Source organism: Numida meleagris, chromosome 11 (assembly GCF_002078875.1).
Source record: "Numida meleagris isolate 19003 breed g44 Domestic line chromosome 11, NumMel1.0, whole genome shotgun sequence".
Classification (NCBI taxonomy): Eukaryota; Metazoa; Chordata; class Aves; order Galliformes; family Numididae; genus Numida; species Numida meleagris.
The window spans coordinates 19,038,402-19,062,573 of NC_034419.1; the positions used below are offsets into that span (position 1 = coordinate 19,038,402).

General features: G+C 46.0%; 1 protein-coding gene across 5 annotated transcripts in view; it reads left to right on the top strand.

Annotated features, from left to right (window-relative positions):
• GRM7 (glutamate metabotropic receptor 7) overlaps window positions 1-24,172 on the top strand; it is a 239,030-nt gene that overhangs the window by 106,850 nt on the left and 108,008 nt on the right. For all 5 annotated transcript variants that reach the window (XM_021410013.1, XM_021410011.1, XM_021410008.1 and 2 more), the window contains exons 3-4: window positions 16,012-16,153; window positions 16,945-17,099. In XM_021410013.1, the coding sequence (XP_021265688.1) occupies window positions 16,012-16,153; window positions 16,945-17,099 (297 nt within the window). The remainder of the gene's footprint in view (window positions 1-16,011; window positions 16,154-16,944; window positions 17,100-24,172) is intronic.

The following is a 24,172-nucleotide window of genomic DNA, read 5'->3' on the forward strand; positions in this document are numbered from 1 at the left end:
ACATGGAGGCACCGGTGTTTATTTCTATCTAAATTTAAAAACAGAGGTTCACTAAATGTGACTTCACTAAAGAGGAGGTCTTGTCAGATATGTTGCTAGACAGGCTCAAACTTGTATGAAACATCATTTCATTTATTGGTCCAGAAGAAGCGTGTTTGCCACTGGTTCATTGTGAATCCCTTCCACCGAGGCTGAATGCAACAGTTGCAGGTTCCCCAAAGGACATGCCTTCCCTTGGAAACAGAAGCCCACCCACTGCTCTGCTTTTTGTCTTTTAATTACAAGAAAAAGCAAGGAGCCTCCTGCAAACCTGAAACAGTGCATGGGCAGGAGAAGGCTAGCAGCTGAGCTGAGGAGCTACCTGCTGCCATAGCCGTGCCAGTAGCAATAGCTTTGTAAGCAGGGTACGAACAAGAGTGCTGTTTGTGTCCACAAAGTGCATTTCCAGTAGTGTCAGGTAAGAGAGTTTATGCAGTTTGTCTTTTGGATTCAGATACCATTGGGAACTGCGGGGTTTTTCTAATGAACTAACATGGAATTATTGAGGACATCTGATAAGTGAGATTTGATGAGGCTTTAAAACGGGTTTTTATCAGGAGATGTTAAGAAATACGAGACTGAGTGTTGGAACATCATTTCGTTTCCACCGTACTCCGTTTTACTGACTTAGAGTGAATCACTCAAACTATCATTTTAAGAACTCCGTGTATTTATTTAAAAGGAAGGAAATGTTTGAAGCCCATTCGGTTGAACTTCTGGCTGATGACAAAGCAGAAGGGAGCACAAACCAGAGGGTTGGGCTCCCGCGTCCTGCCCTTGTCCCAGCACTGCCGCTGCACCACGTCAGATCCGTGCGAGCATCTCGCACGTTACGCTGTGCTGGGGAGGTAGCGATGTGCTGGTGCCGAGTTGCAATTCTGCTGTTTGTTTTTCTTCTGCTATTCTCAGTGGTATCTGTGTGCTTTTTCAAGAATGAAAGCATATTGAAAAATATTTTGTACTGTGCCCCCAGCTATTTCACAAGAGTTGTCTTAAAAGAAAGCCCTTATACTTATTCAAAACCTGTGGGAACATTCATTATATAGTTGAAATGTGGGGGGAAAAAAAAGCAGTTATTTTTCTACACCATCCTTGGCTACAGAAGCACAATGCCTGGAAGCCAGGGTTACATTAGTATTCTCCAGACCCAGGCAGAGGACATGAACATCTTTGAACTCTGCATTTCTGTACGGAGCCAAACAGTACATCATGTTTCTAAACTATGGCATAAAGTTGAAATAATGATAATAGAACGAAACAGCCCTTTCTCTAAGAGTCTATGGGGAGGGAGAGGCTGGGATGTCAGTGGGCTTCGGTCGCTGGAAGCGCTGCTGGGTGAGTTCCTGGAGTTTGCCGAGGAGAGGACGTGCACAGGGCAGGTGAGCCTGACCTGGGCAGTGGTGCTGAAGGATGAAGGCTCATCCGAGAATCACTGCGATTGTGTTCTCATTCCTGCAGCCCACGACACTGAAAAGTGCAGGAGGGGAGCTCCTGTCCACCTCTTGTTTTAGCCTCGTTTCTCTCCAGGTTGGATTTAAAATCACATACGCGCTCTGTAATCACCTGGCCTCAAAGTTCTCGGTTTGCTGCAGTGGTTTCTTCATTAATATTTGAAGCATGTGATTTTGCTTGTTATCAGCAATATCCCGAGAGGCGGCAAGAAAGGCTGTGTAGGAGGGCGTTTTAAAAGCTTATCTTTAAAACCAGGGTGTTTTGTGATTTAAAAATTAAATATGGATTAACAAATGGAGAACTGACACTGTCTGGGGAATCAAAATGGAATGTGGAGGGAAGAAGAGCATGACTCAACAAATTGCTTTTCCACGGTAAACTGGAGCTATTGGTGCAGATCTGCTGCTTGGATGGAGCGGGACAGTTAAAACGTCTGACAGTCAGGTATTGCCTAACTAACTAGGCAGGCAACTTAATTAAAAATAAAGAACAAAAATCATTTCTTCATAACAACAACTCTGTTGGAACCGAACGGATGAAACGAGACCGCTTGATATTGCGTGTATATTCTTTTTATCCCTTTTCTGTGCGGAGAACGTTGCCTCGCTCTGACAAGTGCTGTACAACGGGTGCCAAAACCTCGTGCTTCTCTCGGATGTGCTTCATCCCCATTGCTGGTTGGGTGTTGCTCCATTAGGTGTGCAGAAAGAAGCAGTGTTCTGGCACCGGTCCGGTGCGGGCAGAGGAGCTCCTGCCGCCCAGAGAGCATCACAGCATCCAGGCAGTCCTGGGTGTGTCTTAAAGAAGCAAAAAATGCTGTGAAATGTTCTGGTGTGTGTGTGTGTGTCAGTGGTGAGAAGGAGAATTTTAGATAGAGGAGTCAGTGCTGCTGGTGTAAATGGAGCGGATGGCATCACAGCGTCCTGGTGGTGCTTTAGCTGGGCAGGAGGCACAGCGTGCCTGGGGCTTCGGAGGGAACAGCCAGCTCCCTGCACTCCTCTGTTGGAATCAGTCTAACCAAGTTCTTCCAGTATGTCAAAGTGTGGGGAAGAACAATGCATTTGAAACCTTTGAAACCGGGAGAAATGTTTGAAATTAATTGTAAGTGTTACCTTCTCTTACGCGTGGCAGTAGGTGATGCCAAATGAAGGTTATTTTGTTTATCTTCCTGGTCACAAAATGAATTACGACTAAAGGAAACGATGTTTGATGTGAAGTAAAAGTTAATGTGTTTTCTTAAAAGTTGCTGGTATTTAATTTGTGCAGTACTCGCATCATTTGACATTATTTAAATTCCTTCGTACAAGTAATAGGCCTGACGATCTCAAGAGGGAATATTAGTGTCCCTTATCAGCTGTTATGGATTAAAGGTCGGCCTCTGGCTGCTGGGCCAGCACGGGCACAGAGGTCAGGCTGGGTCCGTCCTGCCTCCAGCTGGGCAGAGCCATGCAGAACAACCTTCTCATTGCCTTTAATGTGATCTTCAGATCTGCTCCTAGGGTGGTGTGTGTAGCACGGCTGGGGACCTTGGGGCTGCAGCCCGGCACCGGGGCTGGGCCGCACGCTGTAAGCTGCTGTGGGGTCCTTCTGCCACCCCACTCCCAGCCAGAGCCCCCCACACCTGCACTGCATCACACCCCAACGCTGTCCATCCCTGCAGCCTAGCTGCGGCTGGCTCAGTGCTGTGGCAGGTCTCGCGGTGGATGAGGAGTTGGCTGTTTTCTGCTGCTTGCAGGGATCTCTGCTGGAAACTCTGCTTTCCGGGCTTTTCTCCTGGGCGCTTTGTGCTCAGGTGTCAGATATCAGATGGTTCCAGTGAAATAGGTACAGCTACAATAACTACAAAGAAACCAACCTTGACCCCTCTGTGGGTCTGTGTTAGAGCCCGGGATGGGGAGGAGCCCGTGCTCAGGGCGGGCAGATGCGCTGCTGTGGTTTGCATGAGAGTTTAGAGGTGCAGTCACATCCCATAGCACAGGGGTTTATAAAGCGAGCAAAATTCCTCTTCGTGCTCATTAGTTACACATGTACATTCTAAGCTATCGAGTTGGGTTTTTTATCTCATAAGTTCCTGTGAGATGTAATATATGGCAGTTGAAACAGAGGGCTGCTCGGCTCTGTATAGCTGTAGGTGCGTATCGCGAGGTGTGCTTGGAAGAGTGTGAAATTTGATCTGCAAATAATGTAAGAAAATGTAATTAAATTTAGGCTAATGTGATGAGTGCCCCAGCAGTAAGGGAAAGGGACGTATTCAGCATATTAATTTTTTCTTATCCTCTCTTTGTTTGGTCTCTTTGGTCTTTTGAATTCCAGACTTTCTAGCACTCCCTTCTCCTATGAAGTTTCCAGAGAAGGTCTAGGGATCGAGCTTTCTTGCTGTGTAAGGGTCGTTTAAGTATTTATCTGTTGATTTGGGAGCGTGGCCTCATTTCTTGCTTCCTGAGGTATCAAAGAACAGAAGATAAAAAATATTTTGATTCTCTGAAGTTATTGCTGTAAAGTAAGCTTACTTGCTGTTACTCTGTAATTGATTAGCACAGTAAAGCAGTGCAGCATGTCCCACACCGCAGCAGCAGTGGATGGCAGCTCACTGAACCAGGACTGCAGCAGGCAGACCTCAGGCAGACTTAACACTCCATCCTTCTCCTGCTCGCACTGTGAAAATACCTGTCAGTGTCTGTGGATTCACATCAGTGCAAAGCCAACCTTTGTAAGAGAAGGAAGATTCTTGATTCTCGAGTTCTTGTTGTTCACGGATGCCCGTTGCACTGCTCCTTTTTGGCTGGGATATTGACTGTATCAGTGCAAGCTTTGTGGGGTCTTTAAAACTTGCAGGATGAGGAGAGAATCATGACACGATATTGGTGGTGGGTGTTCTGCCCTATGCATTCCATTAAGAAATGTTCTCTGGAGGTGTTACCTCAAAATCCTGAAAACTGTGGTTTGTATATTTGCTGCCATTTTTGTGTACGTTTTCACTCATTTTCACTTGTTTTGTAAGTCACATTTTTAAGTCAGCATATAACAAGTTCAGTGCTAGGAACATGCACTATGCAGCGCCCTCCCTTGCCCTCTGTCCTGGAGCCCTTTGGCTGAGTTGTTCCAGCATCTCCTAGGATCTGTTCACTTCAGTCTGGAAAATAAGAGTTTGGTTCCCGTAAGTCCTAACAGTGAGCTTTGGACTTCTTATTGCATGCAGCAGAGGGAGAAAACAAATCTGTTTTTCCTCTGTTCTTCCTTCCGTGAAGGAAAGGAAGGATTTCTTGAAAACTGGCCTGTCAAAGATACAGGCATGCTATAGCCACTCTAGCCAATGTTGAAAGGAAAATGAAGGCTTTAAAGATTCATGATGTTTTTGGATGCAGTGGGGGCAACGTGGGCTTTCACTGCAGGAACGGTTTCAGCAGCAACCACTTCTCTCTCAGTTAAACACGCTAGGTAGTCTGAATATTGACAAGTATGTCATACACCTCTTGATTTCAGTGACCAGTGAAGAGAATCACGTCTTTGATGGGGTTCTTCATCAAAAAACCTCCATAGAAAACAGTCAGTGAAGAGCTTTGTGCTAAAAGAGTTCAGGTATAACCATATTCAGTTCACTACCATTGGAAGTGAATGCAGATGGCCACGTAGTGGTGGTTGGTGCTCAGGTCGAGCACATCTTTGGCCAGTGAGGGGCTGGTGCTCCTAAACCTGCATGCGTGTGCTTGTGGCTTGGCCGCACAGATTGCAGGCAAATGGAAAAGCTGAAAGGCACCCACTGAGCAGAGGCCGGGCCTTCTGCAAACGTTATTGAGATCGCTCAGTGTTGTGGCAGCTTTCATCTGAGAGCTCATGTGGTCTGGCGTTCCAGGAGCTAGGCCTTGGCCGGGGTTGCAAGCCTGTGGAGCAGAGCCTTGCTGCTGAGATGGCGATCCTGGTGCTGTGTCCGCCTCGCTGCTGCTCTCCCTCCTCCTTTGGCCCCTGGTATCCATAGGAACTCTCCAGGCTGGAGCAGGTGGGCTGCAGCTCGGTGCCCCATGCTTTGCTCTTGAAGGCCGATGAAGGAAGACAGGGCCGAGTGCCATGTCCTGGTCCCGGTGCAGATGCTTTTGGCATCTGAGAGCTCTGTCCCGGTGTGGTATGGAGCCCTGGTGGCTCCTGCCCCATGCCGAGCCTGCCTCGTGGGATCCCCATGGCACCTGGCCCACTTGTACTGTGGCTGTGACACAGAGCTTTCACCTGACATAGAATCATAGAATCGCCTGGTTTGAAAGAGACATCAAGAATCATCAAGTTCCAACCCCGCTGCCACAGGCAGTGCTGCCAGCCACTAAACATGAGGTAAGGCACCGCTAGGCTGACACCCGGACTGCCTCCCAAGAGCTTGCTCCTAACTTCTGTGCTTTTCATAGCGTTTTGTTGCAGAACTCTGTTAAAATGAACTGATTATCTGCGGGCACTATATAGGGAGGTGTTTTTTGCAATGCTGAGATAGCGGTTTTATTGAACTATATTGCATTTTTAGTAGTCATTTGAGAGTGGGTTATTAAAGCACAGTATTGTACATTAAGAACATTACTCCAGTGTGTAGGAGATGAGGATTATGAGAAAGAGGAGACCAAAGACTCTTTGGTGTTTTGTTTCTATTTTTTATTTCCTTCGTCCAAGGGCTGGAAAACTGTTCTGTTTAAGTAATTCTTGCTTTTACTGAATGTATTTTTCAAGTTGCAGAAATCAGCGGTCAATCTGCACGTCTGCAGCAATGCTCTTGTCTCACTGCAGTGAGAACAGGGCTCAGAAACCCGGGTAGGACCTAGCAGAGAAGTGTCTTTTGGTACTTCAGTCATCCCAACTGCCATCTGCCCATCCAGTCTCTAGAGATGATTTGCATTTGAGACTTTTCAGAATGGTGTGCTTATATGTGCTTTTAAGAAATGTGTGAGTCAGAGCTTTATTCAGCTTTCACCAAAACGCTGTGAAATATGGACGTGCACGGGGTAATGACAATTTGCTAATGGTGCGTCATGAAATTTTCTGTCTGTAAAGTGAGACCACGCGTAGTTTGATTCCGTTGTGATCTCTGTAGGGAAGGGGCCTGCCGTGTTGCAGAGCTGAGGGCTGGGGCCATGTGAGCGATGTTGCTTACGGTTTCAATTAAACTTGGGAAAGCAGCAAGTGGGATAGCATGTGCTAATTAGAGAACAGTTCCCTGGAAGAGGACTGGGGACGGCTGCTGAAGCATCCGGAGAAGAGCTTCCTCCTGCTTGAAGTGTATAGGAGTAACAAGTAGTTCTCTTCTGCTTTGGTTTGCATGAGACATGAGAAACCAGAGGTTAAACAAAAGGATGTGGAAGTTACTGTCTTTTCTTCTAATCCTCTGTGTCTCCTGGCCTGATGTCCAGCTTCCTTTTGTTTTCCTAGCAAAGCAGTAGTGGATCTTTCCAGTGCTGTGCTCTGGTCCCACATCTTGCTTTTTGTCCTCCCTAACTCAAAGCCCATGAGTTCCTATCACTTGGTTTTTATGTGCCTTATATCCCGTGGAGTTTTTGCAAACCTGACACTTCGTTCACGACAGATTTTTTTTTTTTTTTTTTATGTTGTGAATGCTGGTCTGTTCTTTGGTGGAAAAATTAGAAAACAGGCTTCCTTCCAGAAGAATACTTAAAAGATTTCTAATCCTTCCTCCCTTCCCACCCAGATTTGTCATTTTGTCATTGCTATACTCTGGATTTCTCATTCTTTGAAGAACTGACAGGTCTTTACTTGCCCGTACAGATATATAGCAACCAAGAAAATGCCATTAACTGAGAGAAGGCTAAAATACTATGCTACCTCTCCAAGAAAAAAATGAATTAGGAACATGGGAACACTCCAAATTGTAGTTAGAAAAGCTTCATCATTAGAGATCATTTTGTGCTTGCAATTTATAATGATTCACTATCCAGAGGTGGCATCATTATTACTAGGGGGGAAATATCCTGCAAGAACAGCACAGCGCTAAGCAGTCTCCTAAATTACAGAGTGGAGCTCCAAGAGGCAGTTCAGACAAATAAAACCGTGTCATAGAGCACAGGATTCTTTAGTGTATGTGAAGGTTGCAGGAAATTGCTTTTTGCAAGGGAGCCAAGCCAGCCTCGGAAGGCATTGTTTGTGAGCAGTGTTGCATTCAGGCAGTTGAGGAGGCAAACAAGTCGCTGGGGATTAGCGGTGGGTGAGCAGGGCAGCCCACGCGCCCGGCTGGGAGGTGAGCTGGGCTGCCTGGCTGTGCCCGGCAGGGGACGGGCCCATGCCTCAGCTCCGTGGCAGCTCGGGGTCTTGGCAGCATTACCTCCGATAGTGGCTGAATATATCTCAATCTTAACACCGATTTATCGGAAAGCTCAATATTTCATCGGTGTGTTTCTTAGTTGATGCGCTGGAACAAGCTCTTTGTGAAGGCGAACGCTGCGGCTGCCGGCTGTGCCCTGCTGGTTGCCCCCCGTTGGGGCTGTGGCACCCACTGCTGAGCGTGTTCACGACAAGCTCGGAGCCAGGGGCAGCTCCTTGGAGCCCGGAGCCTCCTGAGGGCAGCGTGGAAGACCTCTCGGGAGGTGGATGGATGGTCTCCAGAGGTCCCTTCCAACCCCTGAGGTTCCGTGTTGCTGGAGATGGATGCCTAGCTTTGTTCTCAATGCGAATTTCAGTTGAGGACATCCAGTTTGCCAGTTTTGAGGGTTTATGAACCAGCCGTAAGATCCTTAGCAGGTGTTTTGTGTTGAGCATAGCTCTGATTTGTATCATTGCTTGGCTGTACGTGGTGCTTTTAAACATGGTATTTTTGGTGCTTTGTTTCTGTCTCTATCCACAGCCAGAGATTTCACCGCCTACAGTTGTTCCTAAAGAAACTGTGTTTTCTAAAGTGTTCTGACACTATTTCTGAGAACTTTGCCTTTTCTATTTTTATGTACAGCACAGTAGAGTCAGTCTTAAGTCTGACTAAAGTGGAGCCTTCAAGACAGAGGGGGGACCACATTATTTTTGGTTTCACCGCGTTGCGATATTCATCCTATTGATCAGCAGAGGCACCCCAGGCTTCTTTACGGACCTTTAATTACATTCATTTCAACATAATTCTGGCGTCTGAATTTGGAGCCTCACTTTTCTGTTTGATAATAGGCATTTCTTTTTGGAAATTGGTATGTGGCAGAAGTCTATGCAAAAATAATGTTATTTAGCTGGGAATCTGGTTCTTCAGACTCCAGCCCCGGGTTTTCATCTGGAAGTTCTTCAGAACAGAATTTCTCTTTCTAGAGGTTTTCTGTCTGGGTCATTTAAGCACCGCTGTATTAAAGTTGCAATGAAGAAAGCGTTCTGAATGTTTGAAGCAGAAGCCCGACTTTTATTTTATGTTGATTTTTTTCCCCACGTGATTGCACTGTAGGGCTCAAACGTTCCTTGTGTCGTACAGAGTTTAGGATACCGATAAATCCGGAGTCCCTTCCCTGCAGACACCTCGGCTGAGCCTGGTTCAGATGCTTTGGAGCACTGTGGTGTGGGCTCGTGGGCATGGGCGGCCATTGAACCAAGCAGACAGCCTCCTTCATGTTCTGCCCAGCAATCAGAGCTTTTCTGAATCTTGGAAAATGATTTTTTGCCATCCTTATAATTTAATGTGGTGTTCCAAAGGCAGTCCTAATTATTGTGTACTGCTGGAGTTTAACTGCCGTAATAAAGGGCAATTTTTGAGGTGATAAAATGCACAAGGAAAGTCATGGAATATGGAGCTGTGCTACGACACAACAAAACTAAGCATTAATGAATTACATACTTCAAGTATTAGTCTTCTGTATCAGTTTGCCTTCTGTTTTTTGATTATGATGAGATCTAACGTGAAAACAATGAGATGACAAATGGCCAAAATTGAAGCTTTAAAATGATTCCATAGAATCTTCTGTACTGGAAGTTTCCAAGTTAAGGCTGTTGCATATCCACAAGGATCGTTTCCTTGGATAAACTGTTGCAGTTCTGTGTTTTAATGTTATTTTATTATTGGGGCACGTTTTATTTTTACAATTGAATTACGATGCTGTGGAGACTGAATTTAAATCCCATCCTATCTGCACACCAGTGCAGTTATGAAGTTGTTTTACCGGCACTTGCAGGACCACCATAACTCTCGGTACCCGCTTTATTTGCTATCTCTGTTAACGAAACAAAGCCCAATGCCGAGCATCGTTAGAACTTTAATTTCAGACATTGGGACCCAGTGCCAGCCACCCTTTCTGGCTCTCCCCACCCGTCAGGATTTTGACTTAAAGGACGGACAGGTCGATGCTTGCAGTTCAGCCGTGTGGTCAAGATTTATTTTTCTAGCTTGGTTTATTGTGAATTTACCAGTTTGGGAATAGCGCTGGGAATTTTCCTAGGCCAGACTACAGCAGTTCTTATTTCCTGCAGGAGGCTGATAGCAAAGGAGCCCACAAACGTGGACACTGGGCAGGTTATTCTCATAGTGACATAAAACAGTGCGAATTCCAACCACTGACAAATCCTCACCCGCACAGCAGCGCGTGCCGCACTGCTTCCATGCTGTGATGGGGCAGCCACGAGAGCCGTGTGCTGGCTGCTCACTGATTGCTCTTTGAAGATTTTGTGGTTTTCACTTCAGCTGTGTCAATAACCATTCACCATTGAGGGGTTTGACAGCAAGCAAGCTGTTGGGCCAGGCTGTGTTTCACGAATAGGCAATAACCTTGATCGTTCCAGTTCCTCTTGGAAGTAATTCTGCTTTTCAGCTACTATCCTCAGTTGAGGTATGAAAGTCTGTTCGTGGGGACGATACTGATTGGGCCGTTCAGGCACTACTCAGGGACAAAACTCGGTCTTTGGTATTATTGCCTTTGGTTTCCTTTTCCTTCTATAAAATAAATGAGGTTTAGAAGTAAAATTCATTTGAGCTAATAAATTGTATATGTGGGATATATAATTATATACCAAAACCCAGCAGTGACAGACATAATAAACTGTACAACAACAAAGGGAAAAACACGATATGCCTTTGGTACTTATTTTCCTTCTTCCCTGAGTAATTCCTCTCCTCTGGGCCATCCCAAACTCACACAAACTCTCCGCTCTTTCCCCCAGTGAAGGAGGCTTTGCTGCTCCTTGGGCTGTGCAGGGCTCTGGGGTCACCCATGGCATGGCCCCCCAAGGAGGTCAGCCCCACGTTGTGTTGTTCAGAGTTGAAATCCTGGCTGTGAGCTGTACTGCAGCTGAGCATTTCCACGGACACCGGCATTCCAAAGGAAGTCGTGTGAGCCCACCGCCATCCCCTCCCATGGACACCCAGGGAGCAGACTCTGGCAGCTGCTCATGCTGAAGTAACACATCAACTGAATTGAGAATTCCCTTAAATAATTAGAAATGGCCGCTCTAACTTTCTGAAGCAATGTTTTCAGTGTTGCTGAAAGTGAGTTCCCCAAAAAGAGAATCTCTGCAGAGAAATCATCTGAAAAAGTGTTAAATTGTCTCCTGTGCTACCTGGTAATCCAATTAAGGGGTGATAAGAAAAATAGCTCTTGGAAAATTTCAGGGAAGCAGAATAATGTACTTAGAGTTGTACCAGAATCAAAATACCACATAATCACGGGTATCCATGGATACTGGAGCAACACTTTGATTACCAGATACATCCATTACCCTTAAATACCGGAGCTGGGTGTTTCATGCCCTGAACAATTTGATGCATGACTGCGTGAACTCTCACGGAGAACTCTCCTGAGGTTTTGCCTCTCGGAGGTGCAGCGCATCGCCCTCCAGCAAGGGAACGAAACCAGCCCTGAGATGTTTGAAGCTGCCTTCTCCCGAGCCCCTGCGTGCTTCACAGCTGCTGCACAACAGGTCATTTTCAGCCTATTTTTGTTAACCTGCCCATCCCGTTCTACTCCTGAGACCCGAACTTGTGATCGCCATCGCAGCTCTTTCCTTCACTTCGCTTTGGGGCTTTGTTTCTGTTCCTCACTGATAACAATTGTCTGCAAAAATGACAGAGAACTTCAGGTTCCAGTGCAGCCTCTCCGTGAGTTTCGGGGTGTTAGGGGAGGACGGCTCCCTTCCTCCTTTTCATGTTAATGAATGTTCATGGTTTAGGTGAGATGCCCTGCTGAGCCCTCAGCAGCCAGGCGGATGGGGCCCAGTTGTGCTGTGTGTTTGGTTTGTTTGCCAAAAAAAAAAAAAGGAGAAGAAATGGGGAGGCACTGTTAATTTTGGTTGAAATGTTAGCATTACTGTTTTCTCAGAGTGCTGCCAGTGGCTTGCAGCGTGGGGAATTTTAACACTTGGAACAGTTTGAACCAATTGGGTCAGTCTGCCAACGTGGCACAAACGCCTGGGAAAACTAGCAGCTAGGAAACAAAATAATTTTCGAGTCATTATTGGAGGAAATGGTCGGCCTTGTTGTCCTCTCCTTTCTGTGGATTACTGCGCGTTTTTGTGGCTTACTTGTGGGACAAAGGCACATCTGGAAGGGCCGAACCTGCTGGGTCCGCTCCTGGCGCTCCGTTCCCAGATTCATGTTATTAGGAAACATTTGCTGGCAGCAGGGAAGGATGAAAGTGATGCCAATGTCAGACTTCTATACATAGCCCAGAGGGAGAAAAGATGTTGTTCCAAGAGTAGAGTGGTAGGGAGCTGACTGCCATAGTCACTGCTGCGACTGCTTTTTGTGTGCTTATTCCTGTGAGTTCCTCACACTCCATCTTTCAAGGAATTAAACATTTCTCCATTTTCCTCTAGCGCACCCATTTTACCAAAGGAAGTATTCTGACCTTCAACAGTACAGAGGAAATGTAAGGATTTGGCTATTAGAACCTCGAATCCATCAATTTCGGGAACTTGGAAATTTCTGGTGGAAGGAGAATTTTTCTCCTCTGGTTAGGTTATGCTGCATTTCCCAAGACCACTGTGAATGGAGAAATGGAGAGGGTGCTGGTGAAATAATCACTGCCCATCCCTTCAGCTGACAGCACATGCCAGGTCAGCGAGCTCTGAGCTTCATTCTTGCAGCCTGGTGGAGGGGCAGGCACCGGCTGCATGGGCTCTAGGTGCTGCGTGCTGGCAGAGCGAGACAAGCAAGCACATTATCTGCTGAGTGCTGTCTCATCTAAACTATAGTTCACATCTCCTTTATGCCTCTCCAGCACCTGTTACCTTGATGGTGGAGCCTGCATTCGGATGCAGAATGCCAGTCCCTGCTCGCCTTGCTTGCTGTACAGCACTGCGCGCCAACAGCTCACAGTGCAGCACGGTGCAGGCTGGGGCACCTGGAGCCTCATGGCTCCCAGCAGTTTCCACAGCACTCCGTAGCTGGAAACAGCATATGCCTGCTCGCCAGTCCTGCAGGAGTCATATTTTAATGCAGAAATCCTTTGACAAAATCCATAATTTGCAAGTTCCACACTTCTACTGCTTAATTCCCTAAGAGGTTTTACTTTAGGAGCACTGTGAATTAAGAGCTGAAATAACTATGCACGTGTGTTTCCTATTGTGATAGGAATGCAGGATGAGAACACGAAAGTTAAAGTTATTTTGCGTGTCATTTGGACAACACGCTGCCGGCTCCTTGAGCATCCTTTGCTGCTGAGGAGGGAGAGGTGGCCCATGCCCCTGCCTGCCACGAGGGCCCGCAGGGGTGGAGGCAGCCTGCAGCCAGCTCAGGAGCCTCGGCAGGCAGAAGCTGTGTGAGTGGGCACAGCCTGCAGTGATGATGGGGCTGATCGCACGCTCGGGCGAGCTTGTACTTGGGTGTCAGAGCTGCCCAGCGTAGGCTTGAGCAAAGCGAAGCAAATAAAGACAGTAATACATCTTGACCCATTCGGTGACTGGGAGCACGTATTAGTCAATCTGTAATAGTGTCATTTTCCTGGAAGAGACACTGGCAATTTAAAATCAGGATATCCATCAACATGTCTGCGTTGTATCACCTGGGACTTGTTCCTCTTCCCTCTCTCTTTCTGCCTTTTATATTTGCCCATCACAGGCCTTGTGTTGCTTTAGCCCAGTTTGCTCCTGATGTTGCACTGGAGGTGCCTGGCTAAGGCTGTGCCTCGGTTCTTGTGCAAGTCTCCCCTTCAGGTTCTCTTGGCAGCTGATTTTGTTAAACACTGGCGGTGCTAGCATACTGTAAAACAATGTATTTTGGGTTTGATCATTGACTTAAGCTCAAGGAGGGAAGGTTTAGATAGGATATCAGGGGGAAGTTCTTCGTAGAGAGAGTGGTGAGGTGCTGGAACAGGCTGCCCAGAGAGGCAGTGGATGTTCCATCCCTGGAGGTGCTCAGGACCAGGTTGGATGGGGCCCTGGGCCCCAGTACCAGATCTGGAGGTTGGTGGCCCTGCCTGTGGCAGAGAGGTTGGAACTTGATGATTCTTGGGATCCCTTCCAACCCAAGCCTTTCTGTGTTCCTATGATGATTCTATGACATTGGCCATTTATCCATAATTCTCACTGACCTGTGGCAGGCAGCAGGGAAACCAGGAGCTGACTTACCCCAGGTAGCATAAACTTTTTGGCATAAAAAAGACCCCAAACCATCCCTCCCAATTTCCACACTTTCTCCATCCTAGTTCCACACACACAAGAATTACATACTTTCAAGTTGTGCCTTGCATTTGAGGCTTTTTTTTCCTCACTGTTGAGAGTCTGGCTACAGCTGTCCCTGTCCGGAGATGCTCAGTTCATCTGTAATCATTATCAACCATAATCAGATTTTTGGCTTCTCTATCCAGGCAGGAGAGATTGCATGACCCACACAAGAGGTGCAATTATTGTCAGGAGGGGTTGCTGAGCCAGCAGCCTTGCCAACTGTTCCAGCCCTTTATTTCATGCACCTAAATCATGTAGGTGTCAATTACTTAATATCAGATGCTGCATTTTTATAATAGTTTTGTAACCAGAATGCATCACCTGCATATAGATTTTGTTTTTTTCTTTGTCCCTCAAATGCAAAGATTCTATAACGAACGTACAGAGCACTGCTGCTCCTGCATCACTGCACGCTGCTGCCTCGTGTGTGCAGTGCTGTACCTGGGCAAGAGCATCTGCAAGCGTTCTTCCATCCTGGTCTTAGAGGGGAACCTCGTTCCACGTCTCTCTGCAAGCGCCTGTTGTTGGGAGCTGTGTCTGATCCTGCTGAGAGCTCGCTTTCTTGGAATGAAAGTAATGGAATGCTGTGAGGGATCTGCACAGCACCTTCAGAAGGGTCTGAGTAGCAGTCCCACCCAGCATGCCAAACCCCTTGGGTCTCAGTGCTGCGAAATAAAGCCTCTCCTGCTCTGCTGTGTCAGAGCAGGCACCTCTGGGAAGGATACCACAGTGGGAGTGCAGTCATTTTTGTGTGATAAATCTTGGCCCTTTTGTAGCAGCTTGTAGTTTTGTGCTTGTTTTCGTACGTGGGCACTCCTCCTCTCGCGTCCTGTCCTATAGAACACCCTCTCTATTTCTTCATTTGACTGTTCTTTCAAATCTGCAATTTAAAGCATACCACTAAATAGCTCCTTTATCCTGCTGGCTTTTAATTAATTCATCCCTACTTCAGATTCTTACTGTGCACCTCTAAAACTATTAATTAACACACTGTGCAGTACACTGAGAAAGTTGTTATCTAAGATGCCAGAAAAGATGAAAGAGTTTATTGCTGAGAAACAAAATAATAAAGGCAAAGGTGTGACTTCATCTGCCTCAAATGACAAGCACAGTGTCACGAGAGATGTGATTTTTATTTTTTTAATTGTTTTTTTCCCAGCCGAGCATAATAACTGTAATGTGTGAAATGTGTTAAAACTGAGCGTTCCGTTGTCATGGATGTATTTATTGCTATTATTGATTGATACTCGTTTTTTCCATACTACCTGTGCATTTCTGAGACATCCAGCTCACAGACATGTGCTTTATCTTGAGGCAGCTCTGTCCCTTTTGGTGATGGACGTTTCAGTGAGTAAGGATTTTCATGACCAATCTTTCCCTTGCCAACATTTCGACTCCTTTGTTGTTCCTGTTTCAAATAAGCTGCTTCAGTGGAAGCGTTTTCTCTCGATATCTTTCAACTCACAAAATCAAAAAGAATCCCTGCTCCTCACCAAGATAAAGTTGAATGCCTTGCCAACATCACTTGCCTTTCAGCCCGTTGTTTGTTTTTTCTTAATCAGTCTAAGCGTTTCCATGGTTTGTGCTGGTTTTTGTTGTTGTTTTCACACGCGATGTTCTGGTTTATTTGTGTTTCTCTCCATGATGGTATTTGCACCTGCCTGCTCAGTGCACGACCCAGCTCTGGGTGCATTCTGTGTGTGTGGGTCTATGAATGAAGCTGTGTCCCACCTCAACCGCAACAAACTGTAACTATACCTCAAGAGGCCTGGAGTGAGGCCTAAGTGCTGTGTGAGGATGGTCAGATCAGGGTGTTTTCCTTCCTTCCTTCCAGGCTGCCCCTCCAGTGTATGTGCATCTCCCACTCCCCTTCCCATGCTGCCCACTGACTGAGCCCTTCTCTTCTTTCTCCCACAGGTGGGCTCTGCATCGCTCAGTCCCTGAAAATCCCGCAGGATCGCAAGGACAAGACCATCGACTTCGATAAAATCATCAAGCAGCTCTTAGAAACTCCCAATGCCAGGGCCATCGTTATTTTTGCCAACGATGAGGACATAAAGTAAGGATGGCTGAGGGGACTATTTCATTTGTGCTTGGTAGCCATGCAGAAAAGAGAAAGCAAGTAAGAATACAGATAACAAGGAGGGAATGCCTGTCATTAGGGGCTGTGTGGGGTTTACTGTTTGCGGGGTCACACTGGGCTCACACTGCTGCCTGGCTCTTTTGGCACCCTGGATCGTGCATCGCTCTGTGGGGAGAAGGGAGCGATGGGTTGCAAGGGATGAAGGTCTGAAGGCTTTTCCTGTTGTAGAACTACTTGTGTGTTCAATGGCAGTCCTGACCTTACCTCTCAGAGACATTAAGAAAATGCTCCTCTCTCCAAGCTCATGCTGCAGTGTATAATTCTTTAATTCAGAGTGTATTTTATGACAGATGGTGGTTACCAGTGATAAAATGGCTTGGATACTCATATAATTCAGATATCACTTGCCCTTAAAATTATGTACAGGATATTTTAAAAGTGTGACTTATTTCTAACTTAAGAATTTTAAATTAACCCGACATTTTGATGGCACTGGGAGGTGCTGCAAGGTTTGGTTCTGCAAAGTGAAACGCACGAAGTTGGGATAAAGTTTCAGTGAAGTTGGTGGGATTTCATTCTTAGGATATAGGGTGAATTAAAAGGAAGGTTCAGTGCTTGCTGCTCGGATCAGGGCACGATGTGTTGTGAAATTTCTGAGCTCTGCTGGTTACAGAAATATGTTCATTCCGCAGTTGTCACACACCATTTTTTTTTTTACCTAGCAGTCATGTGTGTTGAACTTGTGAACGAAATGTCCTCTTCCACAGGCAAATCCTGGCAGCCGCCAAGAGGGCCGACCAAGTGGGGCACTTCCTATGGGTGGGCTCGGACACGTGGGGCTCCAAGGTGAGCCCGCTGCTGCAGCAGGAGGACGTGGCCGAGGGGGCCATCACCATCCTGCCCAAGAGAGCGACCATCGAGGGTAAGAGCTCTCTGCTGACCTTCTCTCACAGCTTCTCGCCTTGTTTCTTGTTTCCTGAAAACGGGTGGTGCAAAATGGATTGCCTGTGTTTGTTTCTTGTATGTGTTCTTTTGGATGGCTGTGTACGGATGTGGTCGTATTGAAAGAGTATATAATATATTGAGCTGCTCTTTATCCCCTGGAATTTTCCTGAATGCATGTGCTCCTCGTCTGAAAACGCTATGCTACTTCTGCAGCTGAAAAGCTGCTGGCAGTTATCTATCCCACCTTAAAGGAAGTAAACCAAAATGATCTTAACATATCACCTATGTATGTAGGAAGAGAAAATGCATTGCAGTTACATACCCCAGCACGTGAGCTCTGTGCTGAGGAAGAAACAATCCATGTTCAAGTCAGCAGTTTCCCTTTACGTCGCTTAACTTGTATTTTATTCAGATGAAGCACTATATGTATTTATTTATATTTCTTGTGTACTTTACAAATATATGTATTTGTACATGGGCGTGCATCTATATAAAGATTATGAGGCGCTTCTGTTACAGATTTCCTCCTTTCTCAGCATTTCTCTTCTCCCTGAAGTCTACATCTGATCCTTCCTTAATTTGCTGTCCCCTCTGTAGAGATGCTTAACTACCCAAACGGCTTCCTCTGGGCAAACCGAGCGTGCTGATTAGAGTCCATGTTCTCCTTGACATGAAAAGAAAAATTCTTCATAGACGCTGAGTAAAGAGAACGAACTCCTCTGTTGTGCATGGCATGAGAGTCCTCGCATGTGTTGTGCACACAAAATTGGCCCTCGGTTTCTTCACCCAGAGGGAGAGCAAACGTTTGCATTCATTTTTACTGTGTATACACAACCACCTCATTAGTTATTCTTCTCAGGTCTATAATATTAAATTTTTGAACCCTAGAGGCATTTTTACATGTTATTTCTCCATAAATACGTAAAGTTGGTAGAGAATGAAGTGGTTTGTTTCTGAAAAACACAGTATTTTAATAATCTTTTCATACTGTTTGTATTCATCCCTGAGGGTTTCTGACAGGAAATCTAGAAGTCTGCCAACAGCACACAGAAATAAAAACTTTCCACATTTGTTTGTTATAAAATATTTTCCTTCTGCGTTACACATTAAACACCTTGGATATAATGGAGTCTTCTTTAGGAAATCATAAGTTACGGCGACAGACTGAAGGAATTCAGGTACAGAAAGTCGGATAAGTAACAGTTACAAACCTCAGCACGTTTAGTGCCTTGTAGGATGTACGTCTGCTGAGCCTGTACGTCGCTTATTCCCTGACTACATGAGGCTTTTGCCTCAAAATTGGCTATTCTGCACTTGCAGTCACGCAGACTGCACGATTACTGGAGTTTGTGGGGCTTGAATTATATTTTGCCTGTATATATAATTGCATTCATTCTTCCACAGCTTCTGCCGTGCAGGCAGACACATTTTGAGGTCCATGAGCTGCGTGCTGTTTTCCAGAAGGGGGAAAACATTCAGCCAAAGGTTGGTGCCGTGCTGGGTGTGAAGGGAGGGGCAGAGCTCAGTGTCCTAGAGCTGCGGTTCCAATGTCAATAGCAAATGATTCCTGCACGCTCTGTGACCACCAGGAAGGTTCAGACTGGTTCTTACCTTTTTCAGTTTCGTTCATCCATCCCTAATTACCATCTGTATTTGCCATCTGCTTAGCCCTGTTAGGGGGAAGAGTAAAGGGATGGTTACGAGCGCAGAGCGAATTCCCTTTCTCCTGTGCAGCCATTCTCATACTGTCCTTCTCCAACATAGCCCTCAAGCCTGCCCTGCTGAGTGCTCCTCTTGGTGTGAAGCAGTTTTCCAGAACTCAATGTTTCCCCTTTCAAACCAATGCCATTTCTGTTTCATTCCCCATGAGAAACATCCATTGAAATCTGTTACTTACAGGAAGCAAGGAATCCTCAGGTGTTAGCATTTCTTTGCTTAGTGAGGCTGTTACCCATATGGATTATCTTCCTTTCTTGCATTCAGACTGCTGTATGTTGTTTTGTTTTTCTTTCTGTGGTAGTAATTTCATTTGGCTTTGAAACCAAGAGAACTGGAATCAAGCATTTTAACGTCGTTCTTTTATCATCCAGCAATGAACATCTGCTACTAAAATTTAGTAATGTATCTCAATGGGAGAATACATAAAATAAATGAAATAAGAAGCCTTGACTTTCCCTATAAATTGATGGAAACAAACTAAATTAGCAGAACGGAACTCAATTTGCCCTAAAGGAGGATATCTTGAGCTGTGCCCAGCCTGGCAGGCTCCTTTCCCCGCAGTACTGCTGCCGACGGCGTGGCTCATGGGCTGCAGGCACCGCCAGGCGCCAGCTGCCTTCCTCTGGGCATGGTGAGAGCGTCTCTGGTAGGGATGAGTGAGGGGGTTGCCCTTATTTCACTTCTCAAGAGCATTTCTCTTTTGTTTGTTATGATTGACCATTGTGTTAAACACGATTTGTAGTATGTCGGGAAAAGATTCCCAGCCAACTTCATTGGAAGCAAACAGCAGTGCAGCTTCCCCTTCTAGAGAATACCATTCCTTGTTATTAAATAAGTGACACTACTGACCTCTCCTCACACTTCAGGGAAAAATGTAAGGCTAATAGGCCAGGAAAAGTTAAATCGCATTGAAAATTAATGTGCCAGCATGTTAAAGAGTACATGGGAGCTTTGAATTATCGGATTTTTGACGTTACAAGAGCTGTTGGTCACAAAAGTCATAAGCTGAAATGGTCAGTTTACAGAAAAAGACATTTTTTTTACTAACGCTCTTCCAGCCATGGTTCTTGGATGCAGAACACAGACATGGAGCACGTAGTGTCAGGCCCCAGACACGCGGTGATTTGTCTAGATGCTTGATGTCACCCTTGGGACAGCATTTTCTTTGCCATAGCCCCATGGGGTGATTTAGGAAATCATTACATGAACCGAATTTGTTCCTCTTAAGTCAGTCTTAATATAGCCCGATTGTGTTTGATGTAATTATGCTGAAGGGATAAAGTTGCATCTTATTTGCATAATTGCAGTAGACAGTGAGCCAGAGGAGGTGCAAACTTAAATAGCACAGAAACTTGTGTGTTTGAAACCAACTCCACAGCCAACTTCAACGAAGCATCAATTTCAGGGAAACAATCAGGGTGCACGTGCTTTTGGAACGGCCATTGCAGTAGAATGGTGGATTCTGGTCCCTGGTACTTCGAACCGTTCCCAAGAAAAAGGCTTTCATGGTGTGTCCTCCTGCTCACGGACTGTTGAAACGTCAGCCCAGTCCAAAGCTGTAAGCACAGCGCGTTGCACCGCAGCACTGCACATCACAGGGCTTCTGTTGGTGAGTTTCAGTCGTGTGTCCCTCTGAGCGTAGCTGTGTGCTGTCCCTGGGGAAAGGCGTAATGTCACCACGGAGCAAATAGCAGTGTTGGAATGTGAGAAAAACAAACGGCTTAAATGAAAGACAAAGGATGGTTTTTTTATAGTTAAATTTGAACGGGATGTGTTCTTATAATTATTACTATTATGTTCATTTTACAATAACATAGAGATGATGGACATCTGTGGCTCTGCATGCAAGTGATATTCATAACACAAAAGCGCAACAGAAGAAAATCTGCAGAACGTCTTTCTTCTCCAAAATGCATTTGGCATGGTTTTACCTGCTGCTGTGTTCCTCAGAAAGCCTTTCCTTCGTCCTTCGACTCGGCAGAAGTGTGAGCTGCGCACGTGGGGAGCTTCCCGCGTCAGCCCGCTGCTGCCCCATGGATGAGTTTTTGCTGCTGGTCCTGGGGAGCTGAGGTGCCACAGCTGACGGCTGGGGGAAGAGTTGGGGCCGTTTTGAAGCGATGATGCCATCAGGATAATGGTTAAATGGGAGATGTTGAGGCGAGTATAACAAGCTCCCCAAAGTTCGATCGCTATGGGGAAAATGGAAGCACAGCGGAAAACGAGAAGAAAGGCTGAGGTTTCAAAACACAAGTGTTCTGTGCTTGCAGTTCAGCCGAGCCACTTGCCTTCAGAATAGCAAATTGCTGCGTTGGTTTTCTTTTCTCTAGGCAGTGATGGTCTAAGAGAGCGTTGTTCATTTGTCCTATTTTTCATTCCAAGCCCCAGAAGCATTGCAGGCTATTTGAAGCAGCAGGAAACAAACAGTGGCCGCGCTCCCCACGCCCCCATGACTCCCCCCATCGTTCCAGCAGTGGAGCTCCCAAAGTGATGAACCACAGCCCCAGTTCTTTGTCGATTTAAATGAACTTCTTCCACGTTAATCTTTTTTAATCACAAAGTGACCTTTCGGTATTCTGCTGCCACTTTGCTTCTTCATTTTTCAGTAGATTTAATAATTTTAAAGCATTTCCTCCTCTCATTATCACCGTTATACCCAAATCTAATTATCCTTGTTAACTGCCCGGGGTAGCTGTCTTTATTACACCATATACGTGTATATAAGAGATATCAGGATGGCCCTCTGATTAAAGATGATAAAACTTCTGGCCCAGACATCAATTAAAGTTCTCCCTAGCAGGCAGCTTCAAAGTCAGGAGTTCCTAAATTCTGTCCCCCGAGAAAAAGTAGTTCTTTCTGCCAGTGATAAGAAAGTGTCTGTGCCACGAGGGAAGGAAAAGCCTCATCCTTCTGGAGTAGATTTGTGCAGTATTTGCTGAATTAAATCGGGAAGGCTGTTAGATGCATCTACAGGCAGATATTTAAGTCTGAGGACTGGAGTGATACTGATGGTCTCGGGTTGCAGAATGATGGTCTTCCCTCCTCTTTCCCATCTTTTCTTCAAGTCTAAGCAATATCCACACTTCAGATCTTAAATTTGCTGGTATCAGTCTTTAGTATCCATTAAGATTAAATCTGGCTCATTAGACCCCTTGAGCAGCACGACAGAGGAGTAGAGAGCACAGAGAATGGGTAGAGCAGGAACATTCAGGATCTTGGTTCAGCATTTGGAACATATTTCTGTGGCTATTTGTACAAGGGCTGCTCTGAAAGTAATACCTCCTATGTTGTGATGTTGGCCCACAACATCAGAGCTGGATGTCGGTGGTGTGGCAGTAGAGGTTGAACCTTCCCACCAGAATGCCATTCCGTTTTGTTGCCGTGTGACAGAGGCAGCAGAGGGTCAGCCTGACAGAATGGCGTCTGACATGGGAGTGTGTACAAAGCACAGGGGTGGAATTGAGTTCCTACACGTGGAAAAGGTGACACCCATTGACATTCATCAACACTTGCTGAATGTTTGTGGATGTGAGCACAGTGAGGGGTGGCTGGTGCATTTCAGCAGTGGTGAGAGTGGCAGTGGTCACCACCAGGGCACATTGTTACAAACGCAGTGTGCGGGCTCTTGCTTGTGGCTGGTGAAAAGACATAGCTAATGGTGGTGAGTGCACTGAAAAATATTGTTGTGTAGCTGAGAATTTTCTCCATCAGACAGTGTTATTGTGCTCTTTGTAACTGTTGTGTTTTCCGTGGAAATAAATAGGAGGCATTACTTTTGGAGCAGCCTACATACATACTGTTAATTATTTTGAAGGTCTGCTGAAACGTTTTGCCTATAGTGAAAAAAATATTGCTTATGGTCTGAGGTCAGAATTTGATGCAACTAACCAGTGACATTCAACCAGATCTGAGATAAATGATTCAATTCCAGCGAGCGCCGGATGCGGCTGAGGTTTGCAATCTCATGAAGCACTCAGCTCTGAGGTTAACGGATGGCTCAAATTCAGCACAAGAAAGTGCACAGCTATTTGAAAAAAAAAGAAAACAGAAGCATTGCAAATGCTGTAAACCAACATAAAACTGTCCTTGAATCGTTCAGTTGCTTGTCTTCCGAAAAGATGGCGAACTGTGCTTTCAATGGCTTAGTTTTTGTTTCCAACAAGAGCTGTTTTGCTTCTTTTTGTTTGTTTGAGCAGTATTATATGTAGAAAAAGAGCACTGAAAGAATAGTGATTCAACAAAACCCAGAATGAAGTCATCTCTCGCTGCTCAGAGATTTCAAATACTTTACCTCCACATCCCCAGCCTACTAAGGTAAAAGAGCTGCAGGTTCATTTTCCTGTGTCACAGACAGTATTGAATTTTATCCAACATTAATGAACCCGTCCTGCTGTCCTGTACCCAGCTACAGCCCCCGTTGCCCCGGGATGTCTTTCTGGGAGAGATGTGCTTGCTTTGTGCAGCATTTACCCATCTCCTTCCTGAGCAGAACAGAAGGCTGTCGTGCATCTCATAACAACCATTGTGAAGTGACCGGTTCGGGATTCTTCTTGCTTACAGCCTGGCTTAGAGCATCTCTCAGCGCTCTGTGCTCCTCCAGGAGCTGCCCCGTGCCCCTGGGACTGAGCTCTCAGCAGAGCCCAGCGCGGGCGGTAGCGGTCAGGAGCTGTGCTGCTCCGTGGTGGTGGTTTGGGAGATGTGCTCGGTTTTGGACAAGTTTATCTGTATTTTTCCTGTGAGTAAATTGCATTTAGCAGCTTTGGAATTAAAACGCTAAGGGCACTCTGTGTTCAGATGTATGAGATGAGTAAATACTGAGATGCAGCATCTGTTAAGGTGGGTTTCTTGTTTCATCCAGTACAGTTTATCAAATGGATGCTTTCAGTGGCACTCCAGGTCCCTTCTGATGAACTTCTTGGCTGGCCAAGTGCAGCTGAAGGAAGAATTTACCTTCCTGTTCTTCCGTATCAATCACTCAGCGCTTAAAGTCATTTGGTCTGCAAACTTGTTGAGAATGCATCTTTCCCAGTGCTGATGAAGCCATGAATTGCATTTAGATTAGTTCTGCAGATACCTGGGAGCCCAAGACACGCACAGCTGTGAAAAGTTTATTGCGTATCGATCTGAGATGTTGGAATGTCACTTCGGGAGGCGGGATCAGCTGAGGTTCCTCTGTCTGAGTGCTGGGTGTCCCTGCCTCTGCCCTGTGAGACTCACAGAGTGGGGCACAGTGCGCCAGGACCGCCAGCATCGCCCGCCCCGGCTGCGGGCAGGATCTGTCTTCATGGAGGAGCGGGTGCACTGCAGTGCTTGGCTTTAAAGGGCTGAGCTGAA